At 44.4% G+C, this 24,539-nt stretch overlaps 1 protein-coding gene across 3 annotated transcripts in view; it reads right to left on the bottom strand.

The window, feature by feature from the left end:
- The window catches only part of Gaba-b-r2 (gamma-aminobutyric acid type B receptor subunit 2), a 32,363-nt gene extending 8,250 nt beyond the window's left edge, over positions 1 to 24,113 (bottom strand). The window contains exons 1-14 of one of the 3 annotated variants that reach the window (XM_071775859.1): positions 22,415 to 24,113; positions 14,936 to 15,168; positions 14,077 to 14,265; positions 13,132 to 13,676; positions 6,168 to 6,305; positions 5,799 to 5,966; positions 4,847 to 5,200; positions 4,085 to 4,318; positions 2,286 to 2,346; positions 1,568 to 1,802; positions 1,192 to 1,432; positions 970 to 1,092; positions 711 to 821; positions 410 to 634 (exon numbers count right to left, since the gene is read on the bottom strand). In XM_071775859.1, coding sequence (XP_071631960.1) covers positions 410 to 634; positions 711 to 821; positions 970 to 1,092; positions 1,192 to 1,432; positions 1,568 to 1,802; positions 2,286 to 2,346; positions 4,085 to 4,318; positions 4,847 to 5,200; positions 5,799 to 5,966; positions 6,168 to 6,305; positions 13,132 to 13,533 — 2,292 coding nt within the window. In that variant the 5' untranslated portion in view covers positions 13,534 to 13,676; positions 14,077 to 14,265; positions 14,936 to 15,168; positions 22,415 to 24,113. Of the gene's footprint in view, positions 1 to 409; positions 635 to 710; positions 822 to 969; positions 1,093 to 1,191; positions 1,433 to 1,567; positions 1,803 to 2,285; positions 2,347 to 4,084; positions 4,319 to 4,846; positions 5,201 to 5,798; positions 5,967 to 6,167; positions 6,306 to 13,131; positions 14,266 to 14,935; positions 15,169 to 22,414 lie in introns of all 3 variants that reach the window. The other 2 variants (XM_071775856.1, XM_071775858.1) reach the window with 2 other exon arrangements.
- Between the last annotated feature and the right edge of the window lie 426 nt (positions 24,114 to 24,539).

Below are 24,539 nucleotides of genomic sequence, written 5' to 3'. Positions count from 1 at the left end.
ATTTTAATAAATATTTTTTTCTCTAATAATATAAATTCCAAAAAAAAAAAAAAAAGATTGACGCCACAGATGTGATTGAAAAGTTTCTTTAAATAAGTATATCGACTGAGAATTCCGAGACTCTGAAAGAAAGCTCTTCAAAGATCCTGTACTGTAATCTGTAATAAGAAGATTGCTGAAGATTGAACACGCGGCGAATAGATAGTATCAAACAAATCAATAGTATCATGCTTAAATGAACGAGAACTTTTGTGAGACTTTGCCGATTTAAAATTAAATCCGTTTGACAAAGTTTCCGTTCGGAAAATGCTAAACGGAAAGCACTCAATTAAGTAATCTCTTCGAACGTCTACGATCGAAGGTCAGCCAATTTAAAATGCAAAACGTCGAGTAAGATACACAAACGTACCTTAGGAATAAAAACCAGACAAAGAGTGGCTGTACTACAAAATATAATGAACACCGCCAACATTATAAACATGGCGTCTTGTTTGTCAGTCAGCACGAAGCTTATAGCTGCACCGGTGACGCACATTATAACAACGTTGTACACGCTCATCCCTACGTATTTACTGTCATTTAATGCCGGTATACTAACGTGCCGCGTTTCCCATGCCAGAAAGGCACCGAATATCTGAAAGCCGGTCAGGTGAGTGTATATCGTATGCCATTTTATCCGCTGAGGCGCTTAGCGATTCAGCTTAACTTACCATTAAAAGGCCTTTGTATGCATATATGCAAAACAGATAAATATTCATTTGATTGCTCTGACAATACTCGTTTTCCGGGATGATTATTATATCCTCGCTGGAAGGGTGATGCTGCAATCGAGAGGCAATTCGCCTATTAACGAGCATTAACGCGAGTTTGCTTCGCAAATTATGATAGATGATATTAGAGGAATACCAAAATTTATAAGCGTATATTATTGACATAGATATATAAACCTTTGTATATTTTTGTACTCACATAGGGCTCCATTTGTTTTATCGCCCGATAAAACGGATCAGCCACTTGCCACGTTGTCATGATCGTTAGATCGACAGCCAACAATATTCCAACGACCATGAACAATTGATAATCTTTTATCACCTGAATCACGATACGGACTCGTTAACGTTAACGTTGAACACGAAAGGTCGCCCCGCCCGCGCCATTCTCGTTACGGTTACGGTCGTTAACGAGTTATACCTTTTTGTTGAGCTTCACGTCGGTGAATATGGAATGTACACGCCACGTCTTCGAGAACATGGAGCCGAAGGCCAACGAGAAACCAGCCATCAACAGCCACGCTCGGGCCGTACAGATATACGGAAACGCCGCCACGCTCGATAATTGTGAGTCGAGTCCGAGGAAGATAACGCTGCTGTAGGTCAGCATGCAACCAATGATGATGAGGTTGTTCAGGTGGGGCGATGACATTTTGATGTATCTGCAATATTGAGTTTCGCGTGTGAGCCGCGCACGTTCGCTCCCCGGGGCTGGGAAAGTAAGCTGAGAGCCAAATGGAGGAACCGTGTTACGCGCGTGGTTCTATAATTGTTACGTATTACGGCGGAGCCGTCACCTTTGATTTCTGTATCTGATATTGATGGCGAGAAAAATGGATGCCAAGACGATACCGACACTAGCGGCCGAGGCTAGCACCGCGTACAGCGTGATATCCACGGTGGAGTGCTCGATGATGCGAACCGTCCTGTCTTTCGGCGGCGGTTTGCCGTTCCACAACGAGGCCTCTCTTCTGGTCAGATCCAGAATGCCAGTTATGCTATCATATTCGCCTATGTTTACCTCGCGACCGTCTAAAAGGATGAGTTCACATTCAACCGAGAACGCGCACGCCGATAAGACAATATTCCTATCTTGCGTTAAGCACTTATTTCGAACCGACCAATTTTTAACATCCGTTATCCGTATCTCTATTGTTATTAAATCGGATCGGCCGCGAGAAATACACGCACTGATCTGTAAATTACACCACTGATGTGACATAACCGATTTTCAATATCGAGCAAAAAACAAAATAATAACTAACTAAAACTGGCGCAATATATTTTATTCATTAGTGCAATTTAAAAATTCTTTTGTTAAATTAAAGTTGCAATCTGCGCGTTCCGCACGATATAGTTTTTAATTGAATTCCTTTATTAGTTGCTGTACTACAAGCCAGTACTCTGAAATTTATTTCGAAATAGGTACTTTGATCTATCTGTTTAATTCTAAATACAAAATTCTCTCTCTCGCGCGCTCGCGCGCGCGCGCGCCAATATCAAGAAATAACTTACCCAGGAATTGTTTTAGAAGAATGTACGCTTTCCTCTCATTGTCATAGAAGCGGACCGGTCCCTGCAAAATTTTATATTTCTCACATCCTTGTCGCGTTATTATACAGGACGGTTACCACAGGCGATCGGGATCGTGAATCGGATTTCGGGATTTTAAAATAAAAGCCCGCTCACCGATTCAACTCGCTATCAACTCATGCCAATTTGCCTCGCTAACTCGCCTGGCGGTTTGTCATGTTTTTGATTTCGTTTTAATTTCAATTCGGTTCACCGCCGATCGGTCCCATTCTCCCGCTCTGTTATTGCTACCGTACATACACGTATGCATCCCTTTTTGCTAAAACGCGCTCAACCGTGGCGTTGCAAAGCACTGCGTCACGGGTATATATCCGAATGAAAGAAAAGAGAAATAAAAAGAAAAAAAAAGATGAAAAAGGAAGGGAAAAAAGTTCAACTCATTAATTTCGCCTCGGTTAGCTCGTGCGGTTAGGCACGCGTAGAAAAGTGATGCCTGCGCTTGAAGACACTCGGAGTCGGGCAAAGAGACGGTCAAGTGTAACACGCGCGCCCAGTACAAATGTTGATTACTGAAAAACGCGGCCCCTGTGTTCCTCCGCGTCTCTCTGTCCACGACAGGTACAAAGTACCGAGCAACTCGTCGTCGTCGTCGTCGAGCTCACGCGCTCGACGATCGAAAGCAAGGGTTGTCGCTCGTCTAATGAGAGAACGTATAAAGATTCCGCTCTCCAATCTTCGCCTTTCTTTATAAACGTCTTCTCCTTTACTCTCCCTCGTCTTTTTAAGTGAGTTCCTCCCGGCTCCGCAATACCCGGAGGCAGTCTCACGGTAACAATGGATATCTCAATGCCCTCCTCGACACAAATAACAACTTGGCGAATTGGAGTCAGATAAGTAGACGCGAATCAATCGAGCGCGGAAAGGGAAATATTTTTCTTTGAGCTACGGAAATTATCGTTAGAAGGACTAGAGCGAAAGGTGATAATCTCAGCAAAATTCTTTTTCTTCCACGAAACACACAAAATGTCACAACTTTTAAAACGTTTTAAAAATTTATTGGAACAATTATTTTAAAAAATATATCATATAAATGCACACACTTCATTCTAATCAAAAGTAATCACGTGTATAGAATTGCTATAAAAAATTAAAATTTCATTATTCTCATCCACAATTTTCATGGTAAATTAAATATAACAAGCAATATACAATATTTTAAGAAAAGCAAAACGAAATACTTAAAAATGAAAAATTAAATATTTGTAGTATATTTTTAGAGTGTGTTCTTTGAACTCAAAAGTTTGATATCAAGAAAGATATTAGAGAAATTTACGAAACATTAAAAAGTCTTGTAGTTACCTAACTTTTTAGATACCTTTCAGAAACTCGTTAGCAACTGATGGCGTCAACGAAAAGTACTGTAAGATCATAATTTTCTGAAAGAGAATACTTGGTACAACAGCGTTTCCTTCTCCCGCGAATTTTCTGTTTATCATTTAAGTACAACAAAAATAAAACATTAAGTAAATACACGGATTAGAATTGCAAAACCTTTTTAAAGACTGTTTCAAACCATTTATCACCGATAAGTAGGAGCGGAAAATGTAATCTAAACTTGTTTATCCAAGATGATCTCCACAGAAAACTACCGCTCTTTATAACGGTGTTCGTTTTTAGCACTGAGGATTTTATGTCGAATGACATTATTCGGTTTGTGTTCGGCGCACAAGGGACAAAGAGGCGTCGTTGCGGGGCGAAATTGCGAGACGGGCCAAGCTTACCGTGACACCGTCGAAGCTTGTATTCCTGAGGGCCTCGAGGAAGAGCCTCTCCCACAATGCATCCCTGTACCGAAAGTCGGATATAGTTTGGTTACGATGGATGTGTCGTATCCTGCGCGCGACGTGTTTTACAGCCAGCGCGACCGTCCAGATGCCGTCGTACGTGTATCCGTGGAACCTGGAGTATTCGCCGCCCCGTCTCGAATTGTACTCCTCCTCGTACTGGTCCGGGGTCTGGGGGTGAAACGCATCAAACCGAATGCATGGAGACGCAACAGGCGTGTGCCCTCGCGTATGACGAATCTCAAAGAGTCGCATCGTATATACGTCGTTTCCATTTGAACCGCTCGCGATCGCTCCGAGGCGCGATTAAACGCAATTTTTGGAGACCTGATATTCGATCAGAAATGCATTCGAGCAAATATGCACAGATACGATACTCGAAGCACTATTCTACTCCATCTACGGATTCTTCAGCCAATCTGGATCGTGATTCTTCCGTAATCCTTTCAGAATCGTATTCAGCTATTCACGTGGAATGGAAGAAATAACATTTCGTCGCTTTTCTACCGAGGAAAGAAAACCTCGGATACGATTAAATTACATTTATGTAACGGGGAAACGCGACCTTTCGATCAATTCTAATTTAGAGGCCAAGTAATTTCTAACTTGAACTTCTTGAACGAGATTCGACTTCCCGGAACTATCCGCGCGGATTTAATCGAAAACCAACAGTATACAGTTTCAGTTCGGTACACTCACGATTCCGGATGTGGTGTGCTGCTCCTCGGTCGTTAGCGGAAGCAGATCCGTCAGGATGACACCTTGAAGAGCCTTGGACAGCTCGGCAGGGTCACACTCGCTGTTCGTGCTCAACCACCACTCCCTGGTGTAAGTCCCGATGATGACCCACTGATACTTTCTGCCGTATAAGCCGAACCTGTAAGCCTCGCAGAATATCTTCCTGGCCCACACCTCGTTGAAATTTCCCAGGAGAATCCTCACGTCCCTTTCCTTGAGCTTCTCGAGCGCCGTTCTCACCTCTGTAGCAAAGCTCTGCGTCTCCACGAGCTCTATTTTGCTCTCGTCTAGATCGGCCACCAACCGATTATGCACCTGGAAACGCGATTCACAGGGTAGATGCGCGCCTTGAGAGAGGGCGAGAGAACTGCCGCTTTCAATCCGAATGCTTATCACGTGCCATAACGCGAGCGCATTCGCGCATTTAGCTTGTTCAAGCAGGCCGCTAGCGACGGCAAATCTCCATTTATAATGTAAATGGAACAGTTGCTGCATATACATCACCCACGCCCGCGAGCGCGCGTGGAAAACGACGCGCTCTCGCGACGGGATTAATTAACCCTTTCATTTCTCCAATTGCTTCCAACTGTCGAGAACCACTGTTTGAATCACTTTCCTAATGGTATCCAACGCGTGGAAAATATATAAGAGAAGCTTGACCTTTTTTCAAAAGATTTCCCGTTTTTTTCTTATAATACACCGTGCTTTTATATTGTATAGAAAGTGTGTATTTGCCGTACGGGCGGAATAAAAATTATCAATTTTAACTTTTTCATTTGCAACAAAGGACTTCGAATAGACCATGGTATAGAAAATTGTTTTAAATTTTATGAATTGCTTTCTTCTCTTTCTTTTTTTTATTCGGCTTTATTACTGAACAAATACTCTCTCGCTGCATTAAGATTGGCTTTACCAGTGCATATCTGGGCTCGTTCTGATAAATCGTGCCGACCCGGGTCCAGTTGAAGTGCAGGAGCAACGCCACTCGCGGTGCGTTGAGGGCATTTTCCGACGGCACGACCCTAAAGAAATTCGGGAAGCTATTGGTTGTAAACATAGGATGGGTGTCCGCGTAGCTGAGCTGCAACAGTAAAAGCAGAGAACGAATATTGGCATATAACCGCATCTCTCCTACGAGCCTCGTGTTTGTTTCTGTTTTTTTTCTTTCCCCCCTGTGCGTGGCGTGTCTGTGTGTGAGTATGCAAATAAGCAGAAGAGCAAGAAGGAGGACAGTCTCCCGCAAGCCATGAATATTTACCACGACGTTTTACCGTCGCATTACCTGCGTAAGGCGCCAGTGTTTCGAGGCTTTCGCTATCGGATCCGTGACTTGTGTGCAAGCACCACCAAAGAGTATCACCTTGTGCGGCCCATTGTGCATCATGTCGAAGAACGCCTTCATCCCGACGGCGGCACTACACTGCAATACACGCGATATGTTATCCATGTTCGTTTTCATTATACTTTCGCGTTATATATATATTTAACGTTAGTCTGTGCAAGCCACGTAATACAGCATTATTCTCTTTTCCTCGCAATGGAAGGTAAACAGCCATGAAAAAACAGCGGTATTTTTTTCTTTAACATAATTTCTCGTTCGTTGAACCCGGAGAATCGTGTCGCGATTTACGACACAGCGCGCTCACACTCGGAAAATCGCTGAGCTTCCAGACATATCGAATTATGAGAGTCTCGAAGTTAGCCCAGGAGGAAAGCTGAGCTGACGACAAAAAGTGGAGCAGCTTGTACGAAGACGGGAAAGATTAATCGCTTCCGATTACTTGCCGAAAGGATATTGTGAACCGTGTACGATCGGTGCGCGACTGAGAGCCACGTGGTATTTTCAAGTACTACCAGCATCAGTTATACGGCAAACACGCGTGTAGACGCGTCTGGCTATTTTCGTATATTTTTCACTGCGATCTGCCTTTTTTTGCTCGCGCCGATCGATGCGCATCCGGATTTGATTAATTCAACCGTGTAATCGGGTGAATTGTGGCGATGCAGTTTAAAATTAATTCTTCCTATTCTCTCGCGCGAAGGAAATTGCTGCTTTTCGACGCGACGAATTTTCCACATGGGTGTTCCGTGACACGCAATCGCATAATTAAGATATCTGCCGCCTCGTTGGATCGATATCGCTTTCGTGATTTAACCCCAGACATCTAAGCGTATAGAGATGCGCCACCTTTTCTTTCGTAATGGTGGATTATTCTTTGCCATTTGCCACGACAATGCGGCGACCCTCGTTGTTCGAGGTCGATGAAACGATGCCTCTCCTCGTTTTCATAGCACATTTGAAATAAGCTCGGATCCATTCTTCCTACCGGCTTCTTTTCAGATCTCTGGTATTATGGTGATCGTTAAACGGCGACTAATGAACTTACGAGTTCTTCCTCGAGTACCACGATTCTCTCTCGTAACATAATTTCCAAGGACGGATTTTTATCTCTGCTCCGTGATAACCAGCGTATTGGAAATCGATGCAAAATAGAATAAGAGGACATGCAATAAACGCAAGACGGAATCCTCTAGACAGCGATAAATGTGGATATAATTAAAAAAAATTTTTTGAAGAAAAAAAATAGTCGCGCTCTCACCTTTATGAATTTTTTAAATAAAGAATTAACGCTAGATAATAAGTAGCTTGCGAGGGAATTATGAGGACGGAAAATGCATGGGGGAGAGATAATGGCGGAACATCAACGGGAGCAATTCAGAAAATGTTGTTTGCGCGAATCGCAGTTTCTATTTTGAAAATATAATCTTGATTGATTTTGTGAAAATCTCAGAGGGCTTATAATAGATTCAGCGCTTCATGCGCGAGGTGCGGACTCGTTCCGTTTTTGTCCAGTCAGAATTCCTATTTTCATCTGTACAATTATATCCTTTTACATCTTGTCTTCGGAACGAGGTCATCCACGGTGAGCGCAAAGAGAATGTAGCGATACGTTGGAATCAATTTCCACGTGAAAAAGAACACTCGAAATGGTGCTGATATCAAAGGAGCATGTAGACACCGTGACTCAAACGGAATATGCGATGTCAGTCCCAATGATCGTCCGTCACCGAGATAACTCGTTGCTCAAAGATCATTCCTGGTTGCTTTAACTGTTATTTCAGCTACAACGCACAAAGCGCTTGTATTCACTCGCATTAAATTTATTTCTGCAAAAATTCAACTTTCGAAAACAAAGTTCTTCCTTCGACGGCATATTTAAAATACTTTTCCTATTTTTATTATAAAAAAAAAACCATTATGGTATGAATAGTTAAAGTTCTCTCTGTGCTTCCTCTCCGAAGTAAATAAAATCGAAGAGTGTTGCGCGCTCTAAATTACTCTAGATTTATTAATATCACAATTTTTATCCCACGCAAGCTTCCGAGTTGATCTTCCGCTAATTAAGATGACGTCGACATTATACAACAATATTCACCCTTTCCCACTGATTTGGCATCTATTCCCTTCTCTATTTTCTGGCTGTAAACCAACAAACACTTGTTGATTCTGCAAATATCAAAGAGGATTTTCGATATAAGAAATCATCACTCTTCATCTTGACGCAAACATGAACCGTGAAAAACGTGAGTAAAAAGAAACGTAACGACGAGCCTCGTAATATCGCGTCTAATATTTTTTGCGATTTTTGCGATTTAAACCGTTTTTCGTTTGGACATCTCATATTTCGAATATTTTCTTGATTTTTACCAGACGTTTCCTAGACTCTTGAGTTCGCCTCGAATTTTCAACCTTTTATATATATAAGAAAGAATGCAATGAGATTATCTCGTTAAATATACTCGACGTACTTTCGATAAAGCGTGAAGCGCTCTATATAAACATATATATATACATATATATCGCGCTTTATCGAAAGTACGTCGAGTATATTTAACGAGATAATCTCATTGCATTCTTTCTTTCCGGTCAGTGGACGCTTCAGGTGTAAAGCACGTGTAAGAAATTTCCGACAGGTCTCGCTAAATGTAGTAGTGCCATATTTCGCGGGAGAGCCGATAAGAGAGCAAAATAGCTCGAATCGCGCGTCCAACAATAACATTCCGTACTTTTGTTAAAGGCGTAATAAGCGTCTTTTCCTCTCTTTCTCTCTCTCGTCGTTTTGGCACGGAATAAAATTCCACACTTCCCTCGCGGTCGGATGCTGTAAATGAAAGAGGGTAAGTACCGAAAATATCTTACGTCGATTGCCTCTCGCAAATCCTTCCGTTTCTCGAAATGAGAAAGCTGTGATTTACACCGTCCCGCAGTTTCCGCTCAACGACTCGCCCGCGCATTGTTTTTCATAGGCATCGCGCGACCCATAGCAACCCATAGCGCGCTCGCATAAATTTCCATCCATAATTTAAAGCGTGCGCGACCGCGCGCGCGCTTGCAGATCCGCGCCACCCCCTTCGGATGCAGACGTCATGAAGGGACCTAATTCCGCGAGACTCGCGCACGAGCCACGAGTTCGTATGGGTGTCTCGCATATAGTTCCAGACGCTAGAGAGAAAGGTAAACGTAAAGTTTTCCCCCCTCGAAGTTACAGTCGCGGTCGAGTATCCTTGACTCGGGTGTGCGCCCCTACTCCGGCAAGTTTTCTCCGCAATTTCCCCATGTCTACCTTTCTAGTTCGGGGCGACTCGAGAGGCGGCTAGGGCTGCGTATACGCACGGTCGACGCGCAAATCGGAAACCGAAACTGTTGTCTCGATGTCTGAGATCCGCGTCTGAAAAATGTATGCGCTCGCGACGTGGCGGGGGATGTTTGCGTTTGTAGGACAAACGCATGGCGCGGACGATCGTTTACATTTGCGGTGGAATCGAACCGCGGGCCGGGCGCTGGATCGGGTCGAAGAGGATTCCACGAAATGCGCGACGATCGCTGTCGTCGCGCGATCGCGGCGGTAAACAACGCGATAAATCGTCCCGCGTCGATAGCTATACTAATTCAGCGGAAATTGAGATACAAGTGGCGGTTGCTGGCTGGATGTATCGACCGATGCGCAATATCGGCGATGGCTGGCAAAGGCAAAGCCCAACCCTCCCCTCCTTGCTCCCCCAATTCTCTCTCTCTCTTTCTCTCTCGGGACAATGCGTTCACCCGTCAAATATTCTCGGCAGAACCAAATGCGTCACAAATTCGCGCGACAAATTTTGCTCCGCGCTGTAATTTCGATGAGTTTAATTCTCGATTCGCAGAGTGGAAAAAAAACGTATTCCGCATCTGTCCCCATTACCATTATCCAGAGCAGAGATCATTTTCGCGCGGCTGTAACATGGTGATTCGTAATAACGACTTTATGTTTCAGTCTCGATGCGTCGAGCGAATCGGAGCGTGTTTGAAAATGTATAATGTAACAGGGTGGCGCATACGAAAAAATCAATATCAATAAAAGTTTTATTAATAACTAGCTAGCGAGTTACCCGTACTTCATACGGCCATTTTTCACCGGTGCAAGTGCCGTTTTAAACGAAAATAAATATTTAATAATTTAGAAATTTGTTAATCGATTAATGTTTAAAAATGTCGTTAACGTTTGGAAAATATTATTACGTAGCTTTAGCGCTACGAAGAGATAATTGCCGCGCGTCTGGTGTTAAAATTTCAGATAAAATTGGTTCAGCTGTTTTTAAATAACGCAGTTTTAAACAAACAAATAAACAACAAAAGATCAAGACAACAATAATCCTTGAATTATTCGATTAATTATTGTTGTAAAAATATTAGCGGTTTTAATAATCGATAAGCCGTTTACACACACACAGGCAATATCATAAAAAAAAAACACACAAATATGCGGATTCAGTTTTATTAATTATTAGAATAGATAAAAGAATAACGGATGTCATGTTCGCCACCGATGGAGGCCATTTCTTGCAAACTTGAAAAAAAAAGTGATAATAACATTCGTTGACCCACTAACCATTAAAAATATAATTGTGAAGAATTTCATTAGATTTCCCATTGTGCAGTATTATTCTGTGAAAAATTTTAATAGCAAAATCCGAGGTGCGAAATTTCCAGAAAAGAGGAGTCGAGGTAGCGCTCGACGATAGATAATGGCGTGAGCATGGTCGCATACGGCCTGACGCTATTTTTATGCACTTGACGTCGAGACGATGCCGCGTGATAATAATAACATAGCAAAATAACTTTTCAGGATGTAATAACGCTAGCACCGAACTACCCTTTTGCGCGCGTCAATCCGTGTAAAACAGAGACGCGACGAGACTGCTTTAAAAAATCCGATAATAGATTTAGGAGAAAGATCGAATCGCGCTTTTCAGTCTACAAATATTAGATTTCTTATCTGATATTTTGCGATAAATACGTATATGCGTTTTCTATCTCTTTCGTTTTGTAAAAGTTTTCCAGCGATAAAAATTGATTTGTTCCTTGACCTAAATTTCAGATTGCACGGCATTTTCGTACGCTCAAGTCCAATTCTATTTCCATTATCTAGTTTCTACAGGCATATACATAAGAATATTTTTAGACAAAACTTAAACAGATTCGCGTATTATTATTACTAAATGTTCGAATCCTGAATTGTTAATAGAATTGAACAGATCGATGAGTCACATAAAAAGACAGGTACATAAACGTGACATTATACGATCGGTTAACTGAGATATCGAAAGAAACGGTGGAAACAGATATCTTTTCTATATTATTATCGGATACGATTGTGAACGATAAGTCTACAATGACGTTGCGTAAACTTTGAATCTGCTCCCATCCCTTATATCGGTTTCCTATTGTATGTGTTCAACGCTGTGTATACCTAATGATGAGACATGTTTTTCTTCTCATGAAAGCGGATCCACCGGTGGGTCACATTTTGTTCTCTCAAACAAGCATATAACCATCTGTATATACGAGTTATATGGATTTTATGTATACAAATAGAAGTCTTCCGTCCCTCGGAGCTACATTAGTTGGACCGATTTTGTTACGTTACGTATTTTCAAAGAATTTCTTACCGTCATGCAAAAATCTCATTCGTTTTGCTACGTTATATGTTTTTGAAGTACTTCTTCCGTACTCTTTTGTAGAGTACAGAAATTCAACCATCCGACAATTGTACGTTTTCACAGACTTATAATTTTTATAGACGTATAACATTTTTATAGGTATAAGAAGAGATTTCAGTGGTATCGTGATATTTTAACTCAATTTTACAGCAGCGTTATTAGAGAACTTGATATAGTATTACACGTCGCAAGCAATAATTGTAATTCTAATATGTTTTAAGATTTTAATTCTTTTGTACACAATTCATCCACTATCCACATAAATCCACTATCATTTTTTAAAATAACTGCAAAAATATTCACTGCAGTTTTATATAATAGTCCATATTACCAGAAAATTATTCTTAAAGTGCTTTCCGTGATTTTCTCTCAAGATGAAATTTAAGAACTCGCATTTATCTCTCTACTTCGCTACGTTATAGGGTATTGAATCGTTTACAAATTGATGTTTTATTAAATACATTTACCGAAATTGGACGCTTTCAAGCTATTAAAATGAAATAGGATTTTATAATACTACTTTTTCCCTTACGTATCAAATTTGATCCCTTGCATTTTAATAGAAAGTAGAAAAAATGAGGGATAAAAGTCTTGACATTTTAATGAAAAGTCTTGAGGAATTTTGATCAATCATCGTTTTGTCGTCAATTTAATTAAGATTGAGAAATGTATCTGGAGAATAACGAAAGAAGATATAAATATATACAAATCTTCTAATAATTTATCAATTTTCGATTGGACACGTTATTTCAGTTGCGCAGCCAAACATCTGGAGTCTCTAATGGCCAGTGTATCTCTTATCCTCACATTACTACATATCAGTATCACAGTAATGAAATAATATCATTCTTTATTTAACGATTAGGAATTCTGGATCGAGAAATATATTTGAGCAGTGATGGAAAAAGTTATAAGCGAGGTAATAATTTATTAATCTTTAACGACCCTTGCGATAACGACGACTCGGCAAAAGACTTGGGCGAGCCCGTAATCAAATAATAATGAAAAAGAAACTGCACCTTCAACAATGTATAAGGATGAGGATAATTGGAAAAAGAAAGAAGAAAGAGAGACGAAAGTGGAAAGAGCGTAACATTAGAGAGGAACAGGTGTAACCTTACTGAAAAAAGTGAAGGAAGAGAAATTCGCATTTAGGGATTCGCTAACTAGCGTTCAGGGATTTTGTCGTATCTTACAGAGGAACTCACCTCCGTGTCGTTCCACCACATATGCAGTCGATAGTCCCTGAGTATGGTCGGGTGCTCGTTGATGTGCTCCACCGCGAGCTTCACCGCGGGCATGACGCCGCGGCCGATGTGACCCTCCGGCACGTGATTGCCGTACGGGAAGAAGCCGGCGATGTAGACGTCACGCTTCTTGCTGCCGCCGAGGTTGATCGGCTTCTGCCCGGCGCACTCGCCGATCAGCAGCAGCCAGCAGCAGCACGCGATCGCGACCAGCAGCATTAGCGTACGACGTCTCGACCCGCCGCCGCGGCCGATCGCCGCGGACACTTGCCCGGCCGTCCTCATCCCGTCCCGTCCTCTCCCGCCCTTCATCCAGTCAGTCCCGACGACATCTCGCGATGTGAACGCGACGCGCGCTTTCATCTCGTGCTCACCCGGGTCACCGGGTACAGGCCCGACGAGAAGCCCCGCGCGACGCTCGTCGCCGCACGTCCACCGACTTCCGTTCGCATGACGGAAGAGACGACTCTGGAAAGTAGGCACTCGACGCACTGGCCGGCGCGATTCTACGGCGAGAATCCGCGATCGATTATTTGTTACGACGACGGCTCCGTTTCCGCTCTCGAGGCAACGCGCGTCGCATTCCGCGTCGATCGACACCGGGATCGGAGCGCGACTCCACTCACGAGAATAATCCGTGATAATTACGCATTGAAACGTACGACGCGGAATCGGCGCTCGATTGGAGATCTCGCAAAGTGTCCGTGTACCGTGTACCGTGTACGTTTCTCAGTCGATCGACGCTCGCGTTTCCCGCGGGTTCAACGGAGTCCGATTAAACGGACAGATCGCGGTTTGTCGCGGAAACCCGCGGGGCTTTGTGTGCTCGACATCCGATTCGATACGAGGACGACAGCTGCAACGAGAGGTGCCGATATTTCGCGGAGAGCACGGTACACCATTTACCTTTATCGCAAATTCGAGTTCCGAGCTCGCGGTCTGCAACCGGCGAGATCTCGTCATAAACTTCGGGCGCTCATCGGTAATGCGCGTGGGTCTTTATCTCAATGCTTCATTCCAGGCGATCGCACCTTAACGTCGTTGTCTCGTCGTTCGTGTTTCATCGCCGCCGCAACTGACGTCTCCTGGTTGCATCTGCAAACAAGCTCGAGTCAACTAGTTATTTGTTTTGCCAGATTAGAGTGCTAGAATGTGGCGCGAAAGGGTCGCGCGAAGTGAATCAAGAATATTATCAGTTTCATTGCCTCGCCTGTTCCCGACGAGTGGAGTCAGCGATAGCTCCGCCGGGGATTAACGGAGATTAATGAGGAACAAGAGCAAGGTTAACGAAGAATAATGAGGATTAATGAAGGAATCGAGCACGAGAGATCTTGTCCCCCTATAGCACCTAGCACGCGCGGGGTATCTTAAAACCACTGACCTTAATTTTCGCCACGCGTTTCCCGTACGTTTGTGACGCGCTCACGCGAACAAATGATCATGCATATCTCTCCAAAAAAGTATTCTCCTAAATTATCTTGTAAAAAAAAATTAAATCTCTTTATGAAGTAAGTTCGTGCTTTAGGTACCTATTACGGTACGTGTCGCCGTTTGCGCTATATCGTACATCATATCCGCGCGAAATTAAAGCTTTATCTCGTTTGGTGTCATTTTCACTATATATAGCATCGCTTCGTCTCTCGCGCGTTATCAAAGTAGATAAATAAAGTTCGCGATTCTATCTAAAGTTTAATCCCGCAGCCGCGAGGCGCTATCGAACCGGGCAAAGGGATGAAACTGCTTTACATTGTCGCCGTTAACTTACCGGCTCGGCTCCGACAGCCGACCTGGCCCACTTTCCGCCGCCATTGCGGGCACATTTGATCCGCGCGATGCGAACCTGTGCCTTCAGAAATAACATATCCTCGGGGCAAGTGGGAATTTAGCAATCGCAGTCGCAGGTCGCCGGCGTCGCACACTTCCCCGACGTCGTCTCGGATGTTTGCCGATGGCACGCCACGTGAACTTTTTCACTTCTTCTTCCGTAGTGTCCGTTCCCTGGAAAACGCGCGAGAAAACATCCTCGATCACAGACGGAATCGAATAAATCTATTTACGTCCGAGCCAGAGGCAAAAACCATCCTTCTCTCTCTCTCTCTCTCTCTCTCTCTCTCTCTCTCTCTCTCTTTCTCTCTCCTTCTCTCTCCCTCCTTTCCCTCAGTCCAATAAAAAGAAATTGTCGTTCGGGAAAAATACTGTGTGTACAAAAAATGAAAAATATTTTGTGACTATAATACCAATAACGTGACTTTCCGACCGTACATCAGTTAATTAATGTAACAGCTGACACGCTATTATTTCACCGAATCCAGTGATAGTGTCGTATTATCATTTTACAAGATTACCGGATGGCGAGGAATGATCAGGAAAATTGAGATGGAAAGGGACGGCTTAGGGCGAAGAGGATTGATGGCGTTGTTCGGAACGGGTAAGATTATAGGGATGTTAATGGCTTAGGAATCTATCTATAATGAACATGAATTTGAGGTGATGCAACTGTGTGTGTATGCGTGCGTGTATGTAGGGAGAGAGAGAGAGAGAGAGAGAGAGAGAGAGAGAGAGAGAGAGAGAGAGAGAGAGAGAGACAAGAGGGGAAGGAGGAAAAGCCAGTCGCAGAATTTCGGGAATGTGTGAAATAGATCTCTGCCAACGCGATGCCCACGGGGTGAATTATGCTCGGAAATGAGAGCGAGTGATCTCGCCGATGTTAATAATTGAAAAATATGACGCGGATGACACGACCGTGCTGAGAACTTTTTTATGAGGATTGACGCAACGCCGAAAGAAAAAAGAGCGGAACGACGAAAGGTGACGAGGGAGAGAGATATATAAAAGGAAAGGGTGTGGAAAGTCGACCTCTCTCTCTCTCTCTCTCTCTCTCTCTCTCTGCGGACACGATCCGGCATTAAATTTACAGGGGATACCTCCTTACTTTACATAACCGTTCGACTTTCGGGAAGGAGGACACCCACAGTTTCCCTCGAGACCTTCTCTTCTTCTTTTTTTGTTACCCGTCGATTTTTATTATACCGAGATAAACTTCTAACTTGATAAACATCCGCACGGTTTCGTGCGTTTCTTAAATTCGAGCGGAACTTCCGCAAAAGTGTATGCGTTACGAAGAATCGTAAAAATGTATGGGTTACGAACTTTCTGTGAAACTATGCGGAACCTGATAAGTTGGGTGGGTCGCGTGGCGACTTTAGCGAGACGATCATTTCGACCTGGTAAGATTTTCAAGTTACGCCGGACAATAACTTCAATTCTGGTGAAACTACGAGAGAGCTACAGCAATAACCGACCACTCGCGTACCACGCAATAAGTTACTGTATTAACTTAGTTTATTTTATTCTTAAAATTGATTAGTTTTTATTGTTGTTCTAATAATGATAAAACTATTAATTTAAAGATATAAAGAATATACAAAATTAATAATGATAAAAAGAATAAATAAATAAATTATTCTAATAGCAAGTCTCTCCCTCTCTCTTTCCCTCTCTGTCTCTCTTTCTCTTTCTTTTTCTCTCGGGACACTTAGAATCAAAGTCGAGAAACCTCTCTACCGAAAGATCGAACATGAAAAGCATTTCAAGCCAATCAGACCTTCCGCGAAATTAGAGCTATAAAATTTGAAACGCGCTTCGATCGTCGTCGCGATTGGCCGATGCGTCAAGAACGGCTCGTAGAACGACCTCGTATAGTACTTGAAATGACGATCGATGCATTCCCAGTTGACTTGCTACCTTTTAGAACCGTACATATACGTCAATGTTCTAGTCCGATGTAGAACGCGATCTTATTAAAGCTGTTCGAGGTGTTCATCGCGGTTTCTGCAATAGTGCAATGATGCGCGATGAAATTCAAACTTTGGGTCAAGGATCTAATCAGGATTCCGAGATCTTATTCTGAATGCGCGATATAAATACAGAAGCTGGAGATAAATTACTCCGTCTGACCATTCAAACGTCGCTGACCTCGCAGCATTAACGAGGTAGAAGCGGCTTTAAAATAATTCAATATCCTACCCGCTTTTTGCCTCGAACCTTTCCAGATGAGACTTATTAAGGTGATAACGTAATTACTCAAACCGTATGGCTGTAAGAGTTTTTGCGCAAATTAATTACGTCCGTTATGCCCGAGTCGGACTAAATCTGTTGATCGCGAAAATTTCGAATAAGGAAATAAAAGGTGGCGTGAGAGCGGAACATTACACAGCGTCTCCTGGGTCTCTAAAGGTTAAATGTAACGTCGATACATTTTTAATCACGTTCGTATCGCAGTGGCCATCGGGCGATTCCGTTTCACGGACAAATCGTTATTCGTCGACGTTTAGTTCTCAATGGTTTCGTTCGAGAGCCACTTTCCTATCTCATTGTCAACAATCTCAACCGGTAGCTTCGACTCATGAAGAGAAAGGAGAGAGAGAGAGAGAAAGAGAGAGAGAGAGAGGGTATTGTGTCGTGCCAAGTGCCTCGTCGAGATGACCTACAATTGCTGTTTAAGTGGTCCGGTACGAAGCCAGTTATTACACAGTCGTAAACGGTCGTGTTCAATTTCCGGTCGCGGAACATTCTCCTCTCGAAGGCCCCTTAGGCTCCCTCGGTCGGTGACAAAAGGCGCACGAGGGATCCCCCACGTTTGGAACGGTAAACAACGCGACGGCGCCCGTTTACTCTTACTAAGACTCGCGTCGGAGAAAACAATTCTCCGCGAGTTTCTTCTGTCCCTACGTCCCTACGTCCCTACGTGTTACACCTCACTGCGTCCCGCTATTCAGACTTTTCAGAGAGGTGACTATTCTCCAGAGTGTCAGTGTCTATTTTTAACTCACGCCGCACACGACAACGACGAGAACGACGACGACGACGCCGACGTGGACGATTACGTCTTGTTGCGACCGAGTAATTTTTCTTTTTTCCGGGACGCCGGAAACCTCGTGCGGCATTCAAAGTTTTTACCGAGGGGAATGGGAGGTTTGTTAGTTCAACCCTCCATCTCTCTCTCTCGCGTTCCGGCACTATCCCGGGGTATCCTCTTCAGCGCGCGCACAGCCACTTTAACCGAGGGAATACCCCGGTGGAGGTGCCGTGTGCCACTGTCAGCGCTCCCGGGATCTTCAGGGTACACAAACACTTAGCCGCCTTTTCAGCTTCGATAATGCGAAAGCGCGCTCACCCCCGGCGGAAAGAGGAATATAATTTTCTCAATTTAGCCTGGCAGTGTTTATTACGGCATCGAGATATCGAACGCGAGAGTTTAGTTACGCGGGCTCGTACAACCCCTTGCCCGCTAAAACGTTTCTCTCTTCCTCTCTCTCTCTCTCTCTTTCTCTTATTCTCCCTTTCTCTCTCTACGTGCAATATTCGATGTAAATTTCGAGCACTGCGGGGTTTTGATGAAACATGATTCCATTGTTGCGATATCGTTTAAAAAAAAAGTCAAAATATACTTTTTATCGACGAAATCCGACTCTATGAAATGTCGAGATTTTTATACGTGCATTTTATACGTGAAACAAAACGGGGAGACCGGCATAACCGGCATAACTGCGGATTTGAAAACGTTTCCTGGAAAAGACAATGCATCTTATTAAGTTTGATAAATCTGGGCCGCGGCGCGAAATCCATAAATTTTTACTAAACCTATAGCTACTGCTACACCAGCAGTTGCATAGAGAAATATTGCTGCTATCGGTTTTTGGTGGGCTACATTTATACCTGCGAGGTTATGCATATTGCACGCCCTTTGACCCATGGGAAATATAAATCGTCGCCAAACCGATTGTCTCTAAATAATTAATCTCATCGTGCCTGCTGCCGCGACCGCACTATCGCTCCGCACCGCTTGATCAATATCGAATAACGAAACTGTCAAAAATAAAACGCTACTTGTCGGAGTCGGGGTTGAAAAATGGTGGAGAGCGAGACGAACAGTCGCGCGCAGTTTGTCAATTTTTCACACGATCGTTCCGTCCATCGCCTTGGAATTTGTTTTCTCCGAAAGCCGCCCGCCCGCGCCGTCGCGCCGAATTGCTCGCTCTCCCTCTCCATCCCCCGTCTGTCCGGAAGTAGGTTCGGAGGAATCTACACACAATAAACCGCGACGCGCTCCCTTCTATCTATTGATCCCAAAAACAAATTCGAGGATAGTAAAAAATTGACCAAGTGTGCGCGGCGACGCTCTACTCAGAGCCGACCAGTCATGCGCGTCACCGTTTAGTTTACCTCGCTCACTTTAACCCTCTCGGCTCTCGGTGCCTCTCTCGAGCCCCTCTATTTATAGAGAGGAAGATTTCCATTCTTCGCGAATATTGTTTCCGTCCGACTTATAGACACCTCAGAAGATTCCTGAGAATCTCTCGGTAGACGAAACGATTCTTTCGCTCTTCTATCGCTTTGCTTATCTTCAATTACGCCGGCCTCTCTCTCTCTCTCTCTCTCTCACTCTCTTTCTCTCTGTAATGTTTATTTATTTAAAAAATTACTTCAAGCCGAACGTGTAGAATTCACAGAGTATTTCCGAATCAAGAATGCAAAAGGGCACGTTTTCTCGAGAAAAAATGAGACAAGCGGATAGGAATGATTTTTTTTATGCGAGGCTCTATTTTTGAAACAGACGATTTAGAAAATGGAAAAGTTGATAACGTATTCATGAGCCGTCTTCTTCTCGGCTGTACTCGTAGTGTATATAGGTAACCCTCGAATAACACGATTAATTGATTTTGTGTTATTGAAAACCGTGTTATTCGAGATTTAGGATTCATACAATTTTAGAGATCACGTTCCGTGCTATTGGAAACCGTGCAAATCACGACTTTAGATTCATATAAAATTGGGTATTTGGTCCCAAGGGATTATTAAAAAAAAACTTTTAAAAAGGGTTGTCACAATTTTTTATCGTGCTATTTGAGACTCCGTGCAATTCAAGTACCGTGTTATTCGAGGGTCGTCTGTATTAATATAAAGCGATATATATATATGTATATTGTATGTATACGAACCAGGAAAATAGTACCGATACACCGATAATTTTGAAGCTACGTGTTTGCTTATCGCAAATGGAGATAAAGTACGTCCATGATCGAGTAGGGCTTAAGAGTCGAGCAGGGTTGAATGATCCTCGTCAACATGATCGTTTGTAAGATAGATATCACGGACAATGGGCATTCATGCACCGTCTCCCAAACGAATGGCCCGGGGCAATCTCGATTTCAGCGACTTATCACGAGCGGTAATACACTTGTCGAATGGTATCAAATCCTTCCGCGAATCGTGCCAGAGCCGCGATTGTTCGCCCTTCAATCTCTCGGTATATACGCGTGTACACTGTACACACGTTGCGCTTTCAAGACAGACCAAAATCGCGTAATCCTTGTCGGAGCTCTTACTCGCAAAATGAATTCAATGTCAAAAATTTAACGAAGAGATTAAAGGGGGAAACCACTGTGACGGCCGGAAAAAAATGCTATTTTCATGAATTTTTTTTTGAGAGAAATAATAAATTTAATCAAATTGGTTTGTCATTTCTTTAAAGTACATATATTAAATATATTGTAAAAAAAAAATCATTAAAAAATATTAATATTTGCGCCTTCAGCGTGTGGTGTCGTGTACCTCCGCAAAAAAAGCTGGGCGCTCGCATATCTCGGTCAATTTTTATCCAAATGACTTGAAATTTGAACAGAATGTTTCTAACAATAGTATATTGTACAACTAGTGGGAAAAGTGGTTGATTCTAAATGAGTGTGACCATCACACTCTAAAACAGGCCGCTTTTCGCGCTTGTTTTACAATTTCATTTCTCCACTAGTTGAGAAATGGCTCCATTTTTCAACTAGTGGAGAAATGGATCGTTTTGCTCACTCAAAACAAGCGCGAAAAGCGGCCCATTTCACGCTCGCGTTAGGAAAAATTGTTTTCAGTCAAGCGTACGGATTTTTTAAAATATTAATTTTTAACAAAATGGCGCAGTTCTAAAAAAAATTCGAGATTTAGACGAAAATTTTGCTACCCCCTTTTCCCCCTTAAAATAATCCAAGTATTCAAAGAATGCGTGCGTGACATTGAATTTAAATACGATATATAAAAACATCGCTGAAGAATAAATTCCGTCCTCCCTCCCGTATCCCGCGTTATGTTTCTTAGGGAGGTTTGTGAAAACTATGGTCATTGATAATCGAAAGTTTTCTCTTTCTTTAGAAAAGGAACTCACGGCAACCCCGTCACGCGACTTAATTAAAGGCAGCATGGAACGCTCTGTCGTACCGCTGCTTAATCCATTCATAATTTCATTACGTTTCGTCATGGAGTAATTAGATAGATTAAACAGATAGAATTGAGAGTGCGTGTGCGTGCGCGCGTATGTCTCGACCGTTACCGACTAATTAACCCCAGCGAAAAATAGGCTCGCTCGCAATACGTCGCGCCTCTCTCGCTTTTGATCGCGCGAATATTCACCGAAAGCGCGACATTTATCTTTCATTCCCCGGTCCGTTTTTCAGTAAAATTTAGTAGAACATGTGTCACCTATCGATCACCGATTTCATAGCGAAGGACGCTATATGTCGCTATGAAATTTTTAATAAAATATTCGCGGAACACGAAGCGAAAGATATATATATCCGCGACTGCAATCGCGCGGGTGCAACGCTCCGATATTTATGTTAATTGCATTAGAATTAATCGAATTCGCGTTATTGCGCGCTATCATGCATGCGATGTCGTAGGGTGTCAATGCACAATATCAGCGAAATAATGCGAAATTTGTTTAATTATAATGCAATTAACGCAAATATTGAGGCTTTGCGCCAGCACGCATGTGAGTGTCAATGACCACAAAACTGATTACAGTTTTAATCCCTTTACCCTTTGGACATGCATTAAAATCGAGTTTTAATATTTTCAAATACAACAGCGTTGAATTTCCAATTTGACTAATTCCGTGCGCAAATACTGTCGACCCCGTTTCCGTTCGTATCATTGCAAGTATAGCAATAATAAGTCTAGGAATCTAATTCCAACTTTGCGGTTTCCTTACTCTTTTCGAAACTATCAAGATCGAATTTTTAACTTTCAAGGTGCGGTAATGGTGTAGTACCGGAAGATCTAATACTGACTTTCTCTCTCTCTCTCTCTCTGGAATTTTTTTAATCTTATCAGATTGATATAACGAAAAAAAAAGTCCAATCTCGTTTAACACGCGACAGTGACGGAGTCGAGAGGTATACCTCAAACTGAGACGTACCGTATCGATCCGTAATCGCTCTCGATTCCTCTTCTTGCGTTCTGCCCTTTCGCGTGTCCCAGCCCAATCCTGTAATTGTCCGTGAACGACGAAGAGGCGCAAAGAGCTCTCCACAGTCCCCGGGAAAGATAGGAATTGATCGCGATAGCACCGCCGACGATTATCCCGCGCACCTGCCGCCGCCGAATTGTCATACACGGTGTACCTCGCGCACGCCGTCCCGAATATCGCCAGTTCGCCGGCCGACGAAACCGCTTAACGCCCGGAAATTAACTGATTACGATAGTGTCGTCGAACGCGAGAGCGTATCCCCCTCGTTTGCGCGTGCAGAGAGAGAAAATCGCCCGTCGCACACACACACACCGGGCGTGCTACTTCTATCCCCTTCCCCCTTCCCCCGCGATGTAATCTCACTCTCGGCCCGATCGCTCTTTCTTTCTTTCTCTTTCTCTGTCCCTCCGTCTCTCGAACCGACCTTTGGCTGCCTAATATCGGTGAGCGGACGACGTAATTTTCCCGTACAGCGGAGAAATTAATTACGGCCCGCGCCGGCCGCATTGGCCAATCATCTCACGCGCGTCTCTACGGGATTCTCGCGGGACCAGCGCAAAATGTAATTTTCTACCACCCCACGGGTCTCAATCGGAGTAACTGCCAAACGTTTGATCGCGACTTGACGGAAGAGCGACGCGCGGTCGTTGGTGAAATTGATTTATGTACTCGCCGTCAAGATGCGGGTCCGCGTTCTCTATACACAGGCACGCACACACGCACGCACGCACGCACGCACGCGAGAGAAGAGGATGCGGAGCGAGCAGAGCCGCAGCTCCGGCACTTGGCGTCACTTGTCCCGTGGACGCACGCGGTTTAGGCTGGTTGAGGCTGGTTGAGGCTCGATCAAGCTCGACCGGCACTCGACGCGCGCGGCTTCGACCGCGACACCGACCGCCGTCGCCGACCGCTGGCTGCTGGCTGGCTGACAGGCAAGCTCAACGGGTTTGCGCGTGCCAAAGCGGGTGATTGACCGGGTTAGACGCGTCAACGTGGATCAAGGTCCGCGGGCAAAAGGGGGGTGCGAGTGCAATGGATTATTCGGTCGCACGCACGACGCATACGACGGTTTTCGGATCCACGAATGTTAAAAAAAATCTCGGGTCGAGAGGAAACGAGACGCACCTTGGCCGTATAGATAGGACGTCTAGAGACGGGCCGCAAGGTTAGCCAGCCACCGCGTATAGGGTCGATAGGGGGTTTCCCCGCCGCCGTCGTCGTCGCGTCCACGCGCCGCGGCCCGTCGGAAGGCCGTTTCAGGCAGCTCGGCTGGCGTCGTCGCGCCTGTATTAGTGCGGCCTTACTGCTCGGTGGCTGGCGACGTCGCTACGGCCAGAAGACGTCGACGGCGCGACGTCATCGCCACGACGACAGCGATTTGTGACGCCCTTGGCGCGCACGACGGGGTTCGCTCTCTCCCTCGAGGAGTTTACCACCGCGGCACGTACCGCTTGTCGGGGGTGCGGGCGCGCGAATGCCGCCGCGAAGCGGACTAGCGGACAGAGAGCGATAGGGATCGATCACGCCGCCACGACGGCGCTTTCGCACGGTCGTCCGCCGAACTGACGAGCCACCCTGAGAACTGCGGGCTCACCGAACTCGCGGCAACCTCTTTCACTCCCTGCGGCTACCCCTACTCCCCCTCTGTCTACCCCTACTACACCTGCTATTCGACTCGACTATCCTTCCACTCTGCCAACCTTCCCGCGACTACACCCTCGTCCTACCCCCCCTTTATTCCAGACCATCCCCCTGCCTCGCAAAGGGGCGCTCCGTTTACCCCTCTTCTGCCCCGTTGCCTCGCCGCTCCCCGATCCTGTCGCAGCAGTCCTCCCTTCCTCTTTTCCCCCTGATACCCTCCGCGCGCCGCAGACATCCCTGCCGCCAGTGAGTAGAAAGAGGCTCGATCGGGTCCGCCGCGCGACCTCACGTTCCGAGTTCCGACTTCGCTTTGCCCACCGCGCCACACCGCGCAGTGGTGCCTAAGAGGGATATTGCGGGCGAAACCTCGCAATGTTATAATTACTTCATTATATTGAGCAAACAGTACTACATTGACAAAAGAAACTATTTA

Source organism: Temnothorax longispinosus, chromosome 4 (genome assembly GCF_030848805.1).
Source record: "Temnothorax longispinosus isolate EJ_2023e chromosome 4, Tlon_JGU_v1, whole genome shotgun sequence".
Lineage (NCBI taxonomy): Eukaryota > Metazoa > Arthropoda > Insecta > Hymenoptera > Formicidae > Temnothorax > Temnothorax longispinosus.
Note: the sequence above shows the minus strand (reverse complement) of the source record. Positions and strands in the feature narration are given on the sequence as shown.